We start from the raw sequence: 14561 nt of genomic DNA on the forward strand, positions 1-14561 counted from the left end.
GAGTAAGCCCAAGTGTGGTCCAAAAACAAACAGATCCAATAAATTAGTATTGGAAAAATCCTTTCTTAAAATAGTAATGCCATCTCTAACAAACCCACAGCCAATCACCCTAGCTTTGATCCCAGCACCACATATGGTTCACTGCATCCACTAGGAGTAAGTCTAAGTATAGATTTGTATTACCATTGAAAGTACAGCTCAGCGTTATGTTTTGTGTTCGTTTTTGGCCAAACTGTCAGAGATGGGCTCTACTCTTGGCATTGTTAGTCTTGATGCTTGTTGGACAATGTAGTACCCAGCTTTCCACATACATAGTGCTTTGATGCACTTAGCCTGTTGAACTCATTCTCAAGCTTAGCAATACCTTTCAAATATAATAAACCTGTATATTTTGTGACCTGCATGCATAAAATTATCTCAAATGGGTAGGTTTGGTTTATAGGGTATCTTATGGACTTATGTCAAAGAAAAGTCCTCAAAGAGGACATATATTAATCACTGTTCTAGTATATTTGCTGCCGAAGTGAGCACGATTAATTACTGTTTTAAATATACTCTTATAATTGCTCTCAAAGTGTAGCTTTACCAGATAACTTTTACTTCCCTTGTCACTCTTGTATTTGTTCCATATGACTTTTATTAATCACTATGGTTTGATCTCATTATAAGATTTCTTGACTAAAGGAAAAGTTGTTACTATTTTAATTTTATGAATTATTTTATTTCTACTTAACATATCCTTAAAGGAAATGCCAGAAAAGGAAAAATGATTATTAGTTATGATATATAAATTGTATAAAGTTGTTTTTATCAGTATTTTTCTTATAACCATCCCTCTAATGCCAAGGTCTTATCCAGGCTATTCACATAGTCTTTGAATCCAATCTGACCAAAGTAAATTAATTAGAAAATATTAATTGAAGTGACTATTTTGTTAGCAATATTATTTAATAGTAGGGTAACTTTAAAGTATTTTTTTTTTACTAATAGAAATGTAATATATTAATTTGTGATTTTCTTAAAGATGATAATATTTAATTCTGTTTGGTGAGGATTGATTCTTCACACTCCATAGTGAAGAACAATATTTTTGTTTGCTTATTTTTAATATAAATTCTTTATTTAAGCACCATGATTACAAACATGATTGTAGTTGGATTTCAGTCATAAACAGAACAGCTTCCTTCACCAGTGCAACATTTCCACCACCAATGCCCCCACCCTCCTTCCCATCCCTTGCCTGTATTCAAGACAGGCATTTTACTACAGTTATTTCTTTTTTAAGTTTAGTAAGCTGTTTTTGTTTCTTTCTTTTTTAAAGGATAAGTGTTAAAAAAAAAACACACAAAAACAGTAGTAATGGTGTGAGGGTGGCAATCGCTATTGTTTGCATAGGCCCAGCAACATATGGGGAAAACTGAAAAAAAAAAAAAAAAGCCTTGGCCTAATTACAAGGAGGCTTCACCCCTGGTTTACTGGCCTAAGACTGACTCTGGACTCCAGGCATACCAGGTTGCCCAACTCCAGAGTCATTCTTCATGGTTCCAGTGAAACTTTTTTGCACATTAGCTGCTGTGAAGAACAAGTTTTAATGGAAGAGAATCTGGGTTCATTGGAGGTGGGAACTGTATACAGGTGAAGGACAGATTTTGTAACATTCATTGTAAGACTGAAATTCAACCATAAATAACTTTATATCTGTGTATTTCACTGATTCAATTTTAAAAAATAAATTTTAATATTCTTTTTTTTTGACATGATATATTGTCACATGGTTACCGTTTTCTAAATGTGTTTATGGAGATAATTTTAAATAATTTCTCTAGTTCCCATTTTTATGAAAGTTTTTACTGTTTCAAATTTTATAATGAAAGCATTAAGATTTTAATTTTCTTATATTTGGTCTTTTCTTTTTTTTTTTGTTTTTTTGTTTTTGGGCCTCACCCGGCAGTGCTCAGGAGTTACTCCTGGCTGGCAGCGCGGGGGACCATATGGTACACCAGGATTCGAACCAACCACTTTAGGTCCTGGATTGCTGATTGCAAGGCAAACGCCGCTGTGCTATCTCTCAGGGCCCTGATATTTGGTCTTATTTCCATTGTAGAAAGACTTTTGTTTAAAGAGCCACACAATCAACAATATTTCAATTCCAAATAAAATTGTAATCATTAAGTTTAATTGTATCATTGTCATCTCTCAGACACTTCAGATTTGTCAGATAAGTAAATACTGAATACTGACATGTAGAGAGTATACACTAATTCCAGATCTTGCATGAAATAACTTTTTTAATGAAATAACTTTCATGTAACTTTATTCAGTGTTATCATTTTAAAATTGATGAGAATATTGACTTGGTATAAGTACTGTGCTGGATCAGGGGTCTCAAACTCGCGACCTGCGGACCGCAAACAGCCCTCTGTGCAACATTTTTTGTCCTGCCCTAGAGGAATCTTTTTTTGTTTTGTTTTGTTTTGTTCTAGTTTTTTGGGTCACACCCCCCAATGTTCAAGGCTTACTACTGACTTTGCACTCAAGAATCACCCCGACTTTGCCTGCGGTAAATTGAGTTTGAGACTCCTGATTGTTAATGACTTAGATATTTTTTAAGTCTGTTCCTATAGATTCTATGGCACTTGTTTTTTAAGACATTAAGATCCATTTGAGTTGTTAGTACTTTAAGTTATCTATGATGTGAGGGTGAGGTCATTGATCAACTTGGATAGTAATCCTGGAACATAGGTGAAAAAGACTAACATTCATGAGAAGGGAAAAAATGATATCATAGAAACATCTACTTTTAGATTAAGTTAGTATATCTAGGTCTTCTTTTCTGGTCTTTGTACAACATTTTTAGTTTTTTCATAACTATTTCCAACTCATCAGTCTTCATTAATTAAAGCCTGGTCTTAAAAAGTAATTTTAGTTCTGCCATTAACCACACTACCACCACCACCAAACACTATCATTATTTGGTTTCTAGGAAGTAGATCTGTTGTTTCTTTTCCTTAAGCATTAGGCATTTGGATGGTGGTAGGTACTCGCTTCTCTGTGTGAATGCTGAATTTTGTTTGTTTGTTTTTTGTTTTGTTTTAATAAAATGACATTTTACCCAAAACATACCACTTTCCTGTCTCAGAAAAATTTGAAGTTAGGGGAAATTCTGCCTCCGAGAGAAAAGGTTTTCATATTTAAAAATGGTGAAATTCTGCCATTTGCAACAGCATGAATGAATCTATAAGTTATTATATTCGTTAAATAAGTCAAATGAAGTAATACAAACACTGTATGATTTTACACATAATGTGTTACATAGAGAAAGCAAACTCCAAATGAAATACAAATAACAAGAATAACAATTCTTGAAGTTAATAGAAAGACAAAAGAAGGGAAAATAAACCCACAGCAAAGGGGATCTAGGCCTGGTAAAGGAAGAACTAAACTTTTATGATGAATTTAATTTAGAAATGCATGTATAACTTTCAGTGATGCACATCTGAAATAATGTATTATGTGATAGTTTTTTTTTTTTATTTGTTTGTTTTGGGGCTATTTGTTTGCTTTGGCGATGCTCAGAGCTTACTCTTGGTTCTTCACTCAGGAATTACTCTTGGTGAGCTCAGGGGAACCATATGAGATACTGGGGATTGAACCCAGGTTGGTTCCATACAGGTAAAGTGCCTGCCCCACTATATTACCACTCTGGCCCCCAGCCTTGGATTTTATTTTCAAAAGGATTTTACTGTGTAGTACCTTTGTTTAAAAGCCCTTAAATAAATATACAGTCTAGTGAACATTACCCCAGACTGGAAATTCCTACATATATTGTTTCATTTCATCCCTCTTTTTGAAAATAGCTGGTAAATGTTTTAGCATTGTATTAGTTCTTGGAAGCTTTGTAGCAAATAGAGTTGATTCACCCCAGTCGAACTCTCATACTCGACTTAATGTAGCCTCAGAGAGGCCAAGAATTAGTAGAGCTGTTGTTAGTCATGTCCTCAGAATTCTTGCATTGAACTAATGATTCTGATGTTTGAGAATCACCTCTTGGGACCATGCTCCTTCCTAAATAAATAAATAAATAAATAAATAAATAAATAAAATGCAACCTGAATCTGTCATTAATCTATCCATGGAAACCACTTATAGCATTGTTTTCTAGAGAGAAAATGTTTCCACTATAACTTTCAGAATTATGTTATTCCATGTGCTTTTTTTATTCAGAAGCAGTTATAATTTAAGATAGAATTCATATGGGATCCTACCATGCTTAAAAATCGGTATATAGCATTAAACTGTTCTGAAAAATAATATTTTTTGACTTTTTTTATAGATTAAATTAGGACAGGAATAAATTGCTATTTAGTAATACTCTTATTTTAAATAGATAAAAAGTTTTTTGTAGAAATAACCTAAAATAGAAGGACAGGAATAAATTGCTATTTAATAATACTCTTTTTTTTTTTTTTTTTTTTTGGTTTTTCGGGCCACACACATTTAATGCTCAGGGGTTACTCCTGGCTAAGGCTCAGAAATCGCCCCTGGCTTGGAGGGACCATATGGGACGCCGGGGGATCGAACCACGGTCCTGATCCTTGGCTAGCGCTTGCAAGGCAGACACCTTACCTCTAGCGCCACCTCGCCGGCCCCTAATAATACTCTTATTTTAAATAGATAAAAGATTTTTGTAGAAATAACCTAAAACTTTGTTCTTTTGAAAAATATAGATTGGTTCATAATTTTGGTAATGAAACTAATAAATCCTGCCCTAGTTCTTTAGTAGATTACTAATTAGTGTGAATTTATGATTTCTCTTCAGTCATGTCAAACAAAAAGATAATTTGCTGGACATAATTTTATTTATAAACTTTCTTTTATTTGTTTGTTTGTTTGTTTGTTTGTTTGGGGTCAGTACCAAGCAATGCTCAGGAGTTACTCCTGGCTCTACACTCAGGGATCATTCCTAGTGGTACTTGGGGGACCATATATGATACCAGGGATTGAACCTGGATCAGATGTGTGCAGGGCTAGTGCTCTTATCTGCTGTGCTGTTGCTTCAGCCCCAACTTAGTATATAGTTGATTCATTCATTCTGTTCTTTGTTTTGGGGGCCACAACTCTACAGTGCTCAGAGATGACTCCTGGCTTTATGCTTAGGGGTCATTGGGCAATGGTTGAGGAACCTTATCAACTCAGGTTGATCACATGCAAGGCAAGTGCCCTATCCTCATTATATTAGTTTTTTTTTTGTTTTTGTTTTTGTTTTTTGAGCCCCCCCCCCCCCCCCGGTGAAGCTTAGGGGTTACTTCTGGCTATGCCCTCAGAAGTCGCTCCTGGCTTGGGGAACCATATGGGACGCTGGGGGATCGAACCGCAGTCCATCCTAGGCTAGCGCTGGCAAGGCAGACACCTTACCTCTAGCGCCACCCGCCGGCCCCTATATTAGTTCTTGATACAGATCTTTTAGATCATGTCGTTTGGAGAAAAAAAAGCATTTAAGATGAGGAAATACATAAAACTGAATTTGGTTTTAATTCAAATTACCCCCATTATGTTATGTAATATTCACATATATTTATCAAATAATATCTATATGTTAGGCATGGAATAAGGAAATAAAGTATAACGCTCAGATAACATTTACTTCATCTTCTCTGAATCTGATATCTTATTGGCAAAGGGAAATCTTGAAATCCCAAGATAATATTTGGAAGAACCACAAAAACCATTATGAATTTCGTTGTATATTTTTATTTATACTTTTATTAATTCTAAAATTTTTCTGAGCCATCAAAATGTGGATTAAGTCCTTTCTTTGGGGACTAAATAGATCCCAAGGTTGAATCATTGAACCTTCAAGTTTGTTTTTTTTTTTAAGTTGCCTTGATATTTCATCATTAATCTATGCTCCTCAGGTACGAGATGTACTTGCCAAGCATCTAGAATTTACAGGACTCACCCAAATTGCTTTTTGCTTTTGCTCTTGGTTTTAATTTGTTGTTAAGCACAAATTTGTTGGACTCAAAAAAAAAAAAGTCTCCTTCTACTAGCCTAATGAAAACTTGTTAATCAAAAGATCAAGCCCTCAACCTGAAAACAATCCATTTAAAACAGATCTACAAATTTTCAATAAAGTTGTTGTTGTTGTTTTTAATAATACCTTTATTTAGGGGCCGGAGCAGTGGCACAGTGATAGGGCATTTGCCTTGCATGCAGCTGACCTAGACGGACTGCGGTTCGATCCCCTGGTATCCCATATAGTCTCCCAAGGCAGGAGTGATTTCTGAGCGCATAGCCAGGAGTAACCCCTGAACGTCACCAGGTGTGACCCCAAAACAAGTAAATAATAATAATAAATCATCTTTATTTAAGCACCTTGATTACAAACATGATTGTAGTTGGGTTTCAGTCATATAAAAAACATCCCTCTTCACCATGTCCCCAATTTCCCCCCATCTGTATTCAAGACAGACATTCTACTTTGCTCACTCATTGACATTGTCACCATAGTTGTCAGTGCAGTTATTTATCTAACTGCACTCAACACTCTTTGGTGAGCTTTATATCATGAGCCAGTCCTTCAAGCCCTCATCTCTGTTGTCTCTGGGCATTATTACAATAATGTCTTTTATTTTTCTTAAAACACATAGATGAGTGAGACTATTCTGTGTCTCTCTCTCCCTCAGCATAATCTCACTCAGCATAATAGTTTCCATGTCCATCCTTGTATAGGAAAATTTCATGACTTCATTTTTCCTGACAGCTGCATAATACTCCATTGTGTACCAAAATTTCTCTAGCCACTCATCTGTTGTTAGATAGCTGGGTTGTTTCCAGAGTCTTGATATTGTAAATGGCGCTACAATGAATATAGGTGTGAGGAAGGCAATTTTGTATTGCGCTTTTGTGTATCTCTTTTTTTGTATATATGCTTTTGTGTATATGCTTTTAGGGTATATCCATAGCAGTGGTATAGCTGGATCATATGGGAGCTCAATTTTCAGTTTTTTGAGGACTCTCCATACTGTTTTCCATAAAGGCTGGACTAGATGGCATTTCCACCAGCAGAGTTCCTTTCTCCACACAGCCAAACTAACACTGATTGGTCTTTTTTTTTTTTTTTTTTTGTGATGTGTGCCAGTCTCTATGGTGTGAGATGGTATCTCAATATTGTTTTGATTTGCATCTCCTTTATGATTAGTGATATGGAGCATTTTTTCATGTGTCTTTTGGCCATTTGTATTCCTTCATTGAGAAATTGCCTCTTCATTTCTTCTTCCCATTTTTTTGATGGAGTTAGTTGTTTTTTTCTTAAGTTTTGTCAGTACCTTGTATATCTTATATTGGCCCCTTATCTGATGGGTGCCTTTTGTATCCTAGGCACTATTTCCTTTGAGGTGCAGAAGCTTCTCAGCTTCATTTAGTCCCTTCTTATTATGTCTGCTTCTTCTTGTTTGGAAAGTACTGTTTTCTCCTTGAAGATGCCTTTAGTCTCAGTGTCATGGAGTGTTTTACCAACGTGTTCTATATACCTTATGGTTTCAGGTCTGATATCAAGGTCTTTAATCCATTTGGATTTGACCTTTGTGCATGGTGTTAGATGGAGATCTGAGTTCGCTTTTTTGCAAGTGGCTCACCAGTTGTGCCAACATCACTTATTGAAGAAGCTTTCCTTGCTCCATTTTGCATTTCTTGCCCCTTTATCAAATATTCATTTATTGTATTTCTGGGGAACATTCTCTGCATACTCAAGTCTATTCCACTGGTCTGAGGGTCCGTCTTTATCCAATACCATGCTGTTTTAATGACTAAAGCTTTGTAATACAATTTAAAGTTGGGGAAAGTGATGCTTCCTGTATTCCTTTTCCCAAGGATTGCTTTAGCTATTTGCGGGTGTTTATTGTTCCAAAGGAATTTCAGGAGTGTTTGATCCACTTCTTTGAAGAATGTCATGGGTATCATTAAAGGGATTGCATTAAATCTGTACAATGCTTTGGGGAGTATTGCCATTTTAATGATGTTAATCCTACCACTCTATGAGCAGGGTATGTGTTTCTATTTCCTTGTGTCCTTTATTATTTCTTGAAATAGTGTTTTGTAGTTTTCTTTGTATAGTAGGCCCTTCACCTCTTTAGTTAAGTTGACTTTAAGATATTTGATTTCTTGTGACACTAATGAGATTGGGATTGGTTTGGTTTGGTTTTGGGTCACACCCAGCAGCGCTCAGGGGTTACTCCTGGCAGGCATGGGAGACCATATGGGGTGCAGGGATTCAAATCACCAACCTTCTGCATGCAAAGCAAATGCCCTACCTCAATGCTATCTCTCCAGCTCCTGGGATTGTTTTTTTAATGTCCATTTCTTCTCTATCATTGTTGGTGTACAAGAAGAGCATTGATTTTTACTTGTTAATTTTGTAACTTGCCACTTTGCTATATGAATCTTTTGGTTCTAGAAGCTTTTTGGTAGAGTTTAGGGTTTTCTAAATATATTAGTATGTCATCTGCAAACAGTGAGAACTTAAATTCTTCCTTTCTTATCTGGATGACCTTGATTTGTTTTTCTTACATAATTGCTATGGCAAGAACCTCCAGCACTGTGTTGAATAGGAGTGGTTAGAGAGGGCAGCCTTGTCTTGTACCAGATTTTAAAGAAAAGGCTTTTAGTATATCTTTATTGATAATGAATAATAATAATAAAAATATTTTCCATTAGCTTGTACTAGATGACCTTGATATATTGAGAAAATCTCCTTCCATTCCCATCTTGTTGAGTTTTTTTTTTTTACCAAGAATGGGTGTTGGACCTTATCGAATGCATTTTATGCATTTATTGATATGATCATATGGTTTTTATTTGTCTTTTTGTTGATATGCTGTATTGTGTTGATTGATTTACGTATGTTAAACCATTCTTGCGTTCCTGGAATGAAACCTACTTGGTCATGGTGTGTGACCTTCTTGATGAGGCATTTGGTTTTTCTTGGTTTTTTGGTTGGTTTTTTTGTTTGTTTGTTTGTTTGTTTGTTTTTGGGTCACACCCAGCAGCGCTCAGGGTTTACTCCTGGCTCCACGCTCAAAAATCGCTCCTGGCAGGCTCGGGGGACCATATGGGATGCCAGGATTTGAACCGCTGTCCTTCTGCAATTAAGGCAAATGCCTTACCTCCATGCTATCTCTCTGGCCCCCTGATGAGGCATTTGATCATCCTATTTGCTAGGATTTTGTTGAGGATCTTTGCATCTGTGTTCATCAGGGATATTGGTCTGTAGTTTTATTTGTTTGTTTTGTCTTGTTTTGTTTTTTTTTTGGTAGCATCTCTGTCTGGTTTTGGTATCAGCGTGATGATTTCCTCCGTAGTGATGCATCTGTTAAGATATGCTAGCTCATCCTGGTTTAACTGTGGAAGATTAAAAGAGTCTAAGAATGTATCCATTCCTTCCAGATTCTCATGTTTCGTGACATAGTTTTTCAAAGTAATCTCTGATTACCCTTTGAATCTCTGCAGTATCTGTATTGATCTCCCCATTTTTATTTCTAATTCAGTTTATTAAGCTTCTCTCCATTTCTTTGTGAAGTTTTGCTTGTGGTTTATAAGTCTTGTTTATTTTTTCAAAGAACCAGTTTTTGCTTTCATTGATCTTTCAGATTGTTTATGATTTCCACTTCATTGATTTCTGCTCTAAACTTTGTTATTTCCTTCTGCCTATCTATTTTTGTTTCCTTTTGTTGATCATTTTCTACTTTTATAAGCTTTGTCATTAAGCTATTCATGTAGGTTCCTTCTTCCTGTTGTGTGCTCGCAAATGTATAAATTTTACTTAGTACTGCTTTTGCTGTGTCTCATAAATTTTGATAATTTGTGTCTTCATTGGCATTTGTTTCCAAGAATGTTTTGATTTCTTTGATTTCATTCTGACCCACTGGTTGTTCAGTAGTGTGCTGTTTAATTTCCAGGTGTTAACATTTTTCTTCTTTTTCCCTTTGTAGTTCACTTCTAATTTCAGTGCATTGTGATCTGAGAATGTAGTCTGCATGGTTTCTATCCTCTGACTTTATGGAGATAATGTTTTATGGGCCAGCTGTGGTTTATTCTGGAGAATGAGCCCTGGAGATGAATGTGTATTCAATTTTCTGGGGATGGAGTGTCATATATATATATCTACTAGTCTACTTTCTTCCATTTATCCTTTCAGACCTAGTATATTCTTGTTGGGTTTTAGCCTGGTTGACCTATCAATGGGTGACAGGGCAGTGTTGAGTTTCCCACTATCATTGTGTTGCTAATGATATCTTCTTTCAGATTTGTCAACAATTGTATTAAATATTTTTGCTGGGTCTACCCTAATTGTTTTAGTTGTGTGGACCAATTTAGGTCTCTATTGGATCTAGTCAGCTCTTTATTGTAGTAGTACCCACAAATATATGAATTAACTAGTTGTGATTATGTTTTTTAATAAACTTCTTCTTGTCCTGTATTTTTTTAAGTCCAATCATTGTAATTTTAGGATTATAATGATCAGGATCTGAGTTGATAATTATTTTTAAATTAGGAATAATTTGCAATATTGAAATAATAATTTATCAAAATAGTCCCTTTTAGTAGAGTCGTATATTTAAGGTTTGTTCCCCAGCCAAATCCAATGTATAAATAAGAATTATATATAAGAGATTGAATATATAAAATAAGAAAATCTAATGAAAATTGAAATTCCTGGGTGAATTTTTAAAACTTGAAGGACCTTTTTAAAGGCCAATTGCTCTCCAGATTTTCATACCTTATTCTGTTTAAATTCTATATATGTATATTTCAAGTAATTATTGTACAAGAACTCCTTGTACTTCTAATCTGATAAGTTTATAAGTAGGAAATTTATTCTCTAAATTGTAAGTAGCTACACATTTGCAATCCCATGAACACTATTAACAAATTAGTTACTCAAAATATTATTTTTATTCTGACTATAACTTAGTAATTAAAATTTTATTATAAATCTGTGTGTTAAAAATGTAATTTAAAATTCAGTTAACTTGCTTCTATAGACACCAGAGAAGTAGCAATCGGAATCATCCAGGGGAAGAAATGAGAAAAGCAGAAAACCAGAATGAAAGTAGTCAGGGTGTAAGCAAACAAAATCTTCCTTCAAAACAAGTAGGGCATTTATAATAAGTATTCTTATTTTATAATCAATATCTCTATAAATAAATATACTTGTATCTGATTTCTATAGCTATAATAAAATTCTATGTTAAATCACAGGTTATATTCATTACTATTAACATTTCCCTCATTTTTAAATTTTGAGAAATAGGTAGGAATTAGGTCTAAACCTGGCAAACATTACTTGATCTTTCATGTTTCTCTTTTTTATGTGAATATAAGATTGAAATGGGTTTCTTAATTTTTAATAAAAAAATGGCTTTAAAACATACACTGGAGCCAGAGAGATAATACAGAGGGTCAAGGTACTGGCCTTGATGTGGGTAACCCTGCTTCTATCTCTGCCACCAAACCTGATCACTCTGAGGAATAACAGGAGTGATCCCTGAGTACTGCTAAATTTGGCTCAATCACCCCCACCCTCAAGGGAAAAAAAAATAAAACAGGTACTCAAATATCTCTAAAACATGATACATACTCTCTGTAAAAATATTGTCTTTTGCTAAAATCTTTTCATTCCACACTTGCTCATTATTTCTTATTTTTATATTAGGTGCTAAGAAAAATTTTATTAAACAAAAAATCTCTTGAAAAGTAAGAGTAGGGGACCGGAGAGATAGCATGGAGGTAAGGGCGTTTGCCTTCCATGCAGAAGGATGGTGGTTCGAATCCCGGCATCCCATAACGTCCCCCATGCTTACCAGGGGGTGATTTTCTGAGCATGGGAGCCAGGAGAAACCCCTGAGCTCTGTCGGGTGTGATCCAAAAACAAAAAAGAAAAGAAAAGAAAAATAGAGAATAGAATAATATTACTATTTCGTTTGGCCAGTCAATAAAATAAAATGTAGTAGTTAAATCAAATGTGATTTTTATACTTCCATATGTAGAACCTGTCTTTCACCAGTACATCTAGGGCAGTGGTTTTCTAATAACTGTATCTGGTATCAAACCCCCAAACCATCAGTTAGCTACTGTCATAGTCTCTAATTGTTTTCAACCTTTTAATATGGTTCAACCTTTTAAAATAGTCTAAGGCTATGTACCCGTGCGTTGAAGTATTTATATGTATCACTGGCATCAAGAAATATATTTGCTATAAGTTGTGTTGTGTCAGAAGGAGCATTATTTTACTCTAGCACATTTTTCTAGATGTGTGGGCACTTAGTAATCTCGATCTGACCTGACCTCCTTTTTGACTATTAGTGGTTAATGGACTTGAAACTTCATTTAATGTAAAGATATATTGTGATCATTTTCAACTGCAAAAATACACCCTGAAAAATTCACCTCACTTAAAGGCAAATTCCATTTTGATGGCTTTAGGATTAGATGATTTAACCTGTCTCTACGAGACCCCACAGTTTTGGGACCAGGATAGATTGGGGGTACATGCAAGATGCAGGATCTATCTCTATCATTATGACCTTCCTACTACCACCTATGGTTCCTGTTAGCACCTGAGTACCACAGCTGTAGCCTTGTTCCCATGTACCACTGTATCCTCAGGATCTTGAGCAATAAATTTCCTGTCCCAATTGGCTGAGAATCACCAGGAAATGTCTGTCCTGCTCTCCCTTTGCACTGCTTGAGTGACCTTTGCTTCTCTACATCCAAGGTTAAAAAAGAAACCCAGGGGCCGGAGAGATAGCATGCAGAAGGTCAGTGATTCGGCATCCCATATGTCCCCCAAGCCTTCCAGGAGCGATTCTCAGTGTAGAGCCAGGAGCAACCCCCTGAGCACTACTGGGTGTGACCCAAAAAATTAAAATAAAAACAAAAAAACTCAGATGTTTTTATTTGTGTTATTTTCACTCATAAAATTATCTGATATTCTTTATCAGTTTAGGAATGATTGCCTCCTTTAAATAGACTACTTTCATCAATTCTATTGCCTTACTGCTTTCCCTCACTTGTATTTCTTTTTTTTTTTTTTTTTTTTTTGGTTTTTTGGGGCCACACACCGGCGGTGCTCAGGGGTTACTCCTGGCTGTCTGCTCAGAAATAGCTCCTGCCAGGCACGGGGGGACCATATGGGACACCGGGATTCGAACCAACCACCTTTGGTCCTGGATTGGCTGCTTGCAAGGCAAACCGCCGCTGTGCTATCTCTCCGGGCCCTCACTTGTATTTCTTTAGGGAAGAGGCCTGACTTTCTATGTTTCTTGAGAAAAAAAATCTCTACAGTAAACATCTTAGATTTTCTCTACTATCACTTTACTGGCTGGAATTGGGTCATGTGCTCATTCCAAAACTTGTTAAATCCAACAGAGGAATATATTGCCATTACAAAAATCAGGCCCATCACTAAAACTGAAAATGAGTCATTACTCTTACACATAGAGACTGTGGAGAATAACTGATAACTGAACAAAGTAAGATTTCTAGGAAAAAGGAAGGAGAAGGGAAACTAAAAATATGGAGACCATAGAGACGTCAGCTTAACCCTGAAGTTGAAAATACTTTTGTAAGGTAGAACATTTTCATTGAACAAGTTTGGGGTTCAGCTGGAACTGAACTAGATAACAGTCTCGTTTTTTTTTTTTTTTTTTTTTTGGTCACACCCTGCTTTGCTCAGGGGGTTACTCCTAGCTCTGATCTCAGAAGTCACTCCTGCAGACTTCGGGGGACCATATGGGATGCTGGAATTTAAACCAGGGTTTGTCCTGTGTTGGCCACGTGTTACAAGGCAAATGCCTTTGGCCCACATTCTCCTTTTTCTTTTTATTAGTATCTTTATTTAAACACCTTGATTACAAATATGATTGTAGTTGGGTTTCAGCCATGTAAAGAACACCCCCCTTCACCAGTGCAACATTCTCACCACGAATGTCCCAAATCTCCCTCCTCCCCACCCCACCCCCACCTGTACTCTAGACAGGCTTTCCACTTCCCTTATATATTCACCTGGTTATGATAGTTCTCAGTATAGTTATTTCTCTAACTTCACTCACCACTCTTTGTGGTGAGCTTCATGTCATGAGGCACCTCTTTAGAATCTGTAGGAAAGTTATTAAAAGTAGAAGGAAGTTTTCTTTTTATATAAACCTTTAAAATCCTTTATGACTTCTAAATTTTTATAAAACAATTGTTTAAATTTCTAGGTATTATTTGTAAGTTCTGAGTACCGGCTATTAAAAATTCCCCTACATAGGCTAGATACAGGGGTCCTCAAACTCAATTTACCTGGGGTCGCAGTCGGGTGATCCTGAGTGCAAAATCAGTAAATAAGCCTTGAATTATTGGGGGTTTGACCCAAACAACTAAAACAAAAACAAAACAAAAAAAGATTCTTCTAGGGCAGGCCACAAAATGTTGTACGGAGGGCCATTTGCAGACCCCTGGAAGGGAAGGAACTTGGATAAGGAACTTGGTTTGTATGTGGCCTGGGTTTAGTCAGTCCC

The 14561-nt window shown here is 35.9% G+C and overlaps 1 protein-coding gene across 1 annotated transcript in view; it reads left to right on the forward strand.

The window, feature by feature from the left end:
• TLK1 (tousled like kinase 1) overlaps positions 1-14561 on the forward strand; it is a 164296-nt gene that overhangs the window by 82667 nt on the left and 67068 nt on the right. Inside the window, 2 exon segments of the mRNA XM_049773535.1 lie at positions 11043-11084; positions 11086-11121. Coding sequence (XP_049629492.1) covers positions 11043-11084; positions 11086-11121 — 78 coding nt within the window.

This window comes from Suncus etruscus, chromosome 5 (assembly GCF_024139225.1).
Source record: "Suncus etruscus isolate mSunEtr1 chromosome 5, mSunEtr1.pri.cur, whole genome shotgun sequence".
NCBI lineage: Eukaryota > Metazoa > Chordata > Mammalia > Eulipotyphla > Soricidae > Suncus > Suncus etruscus.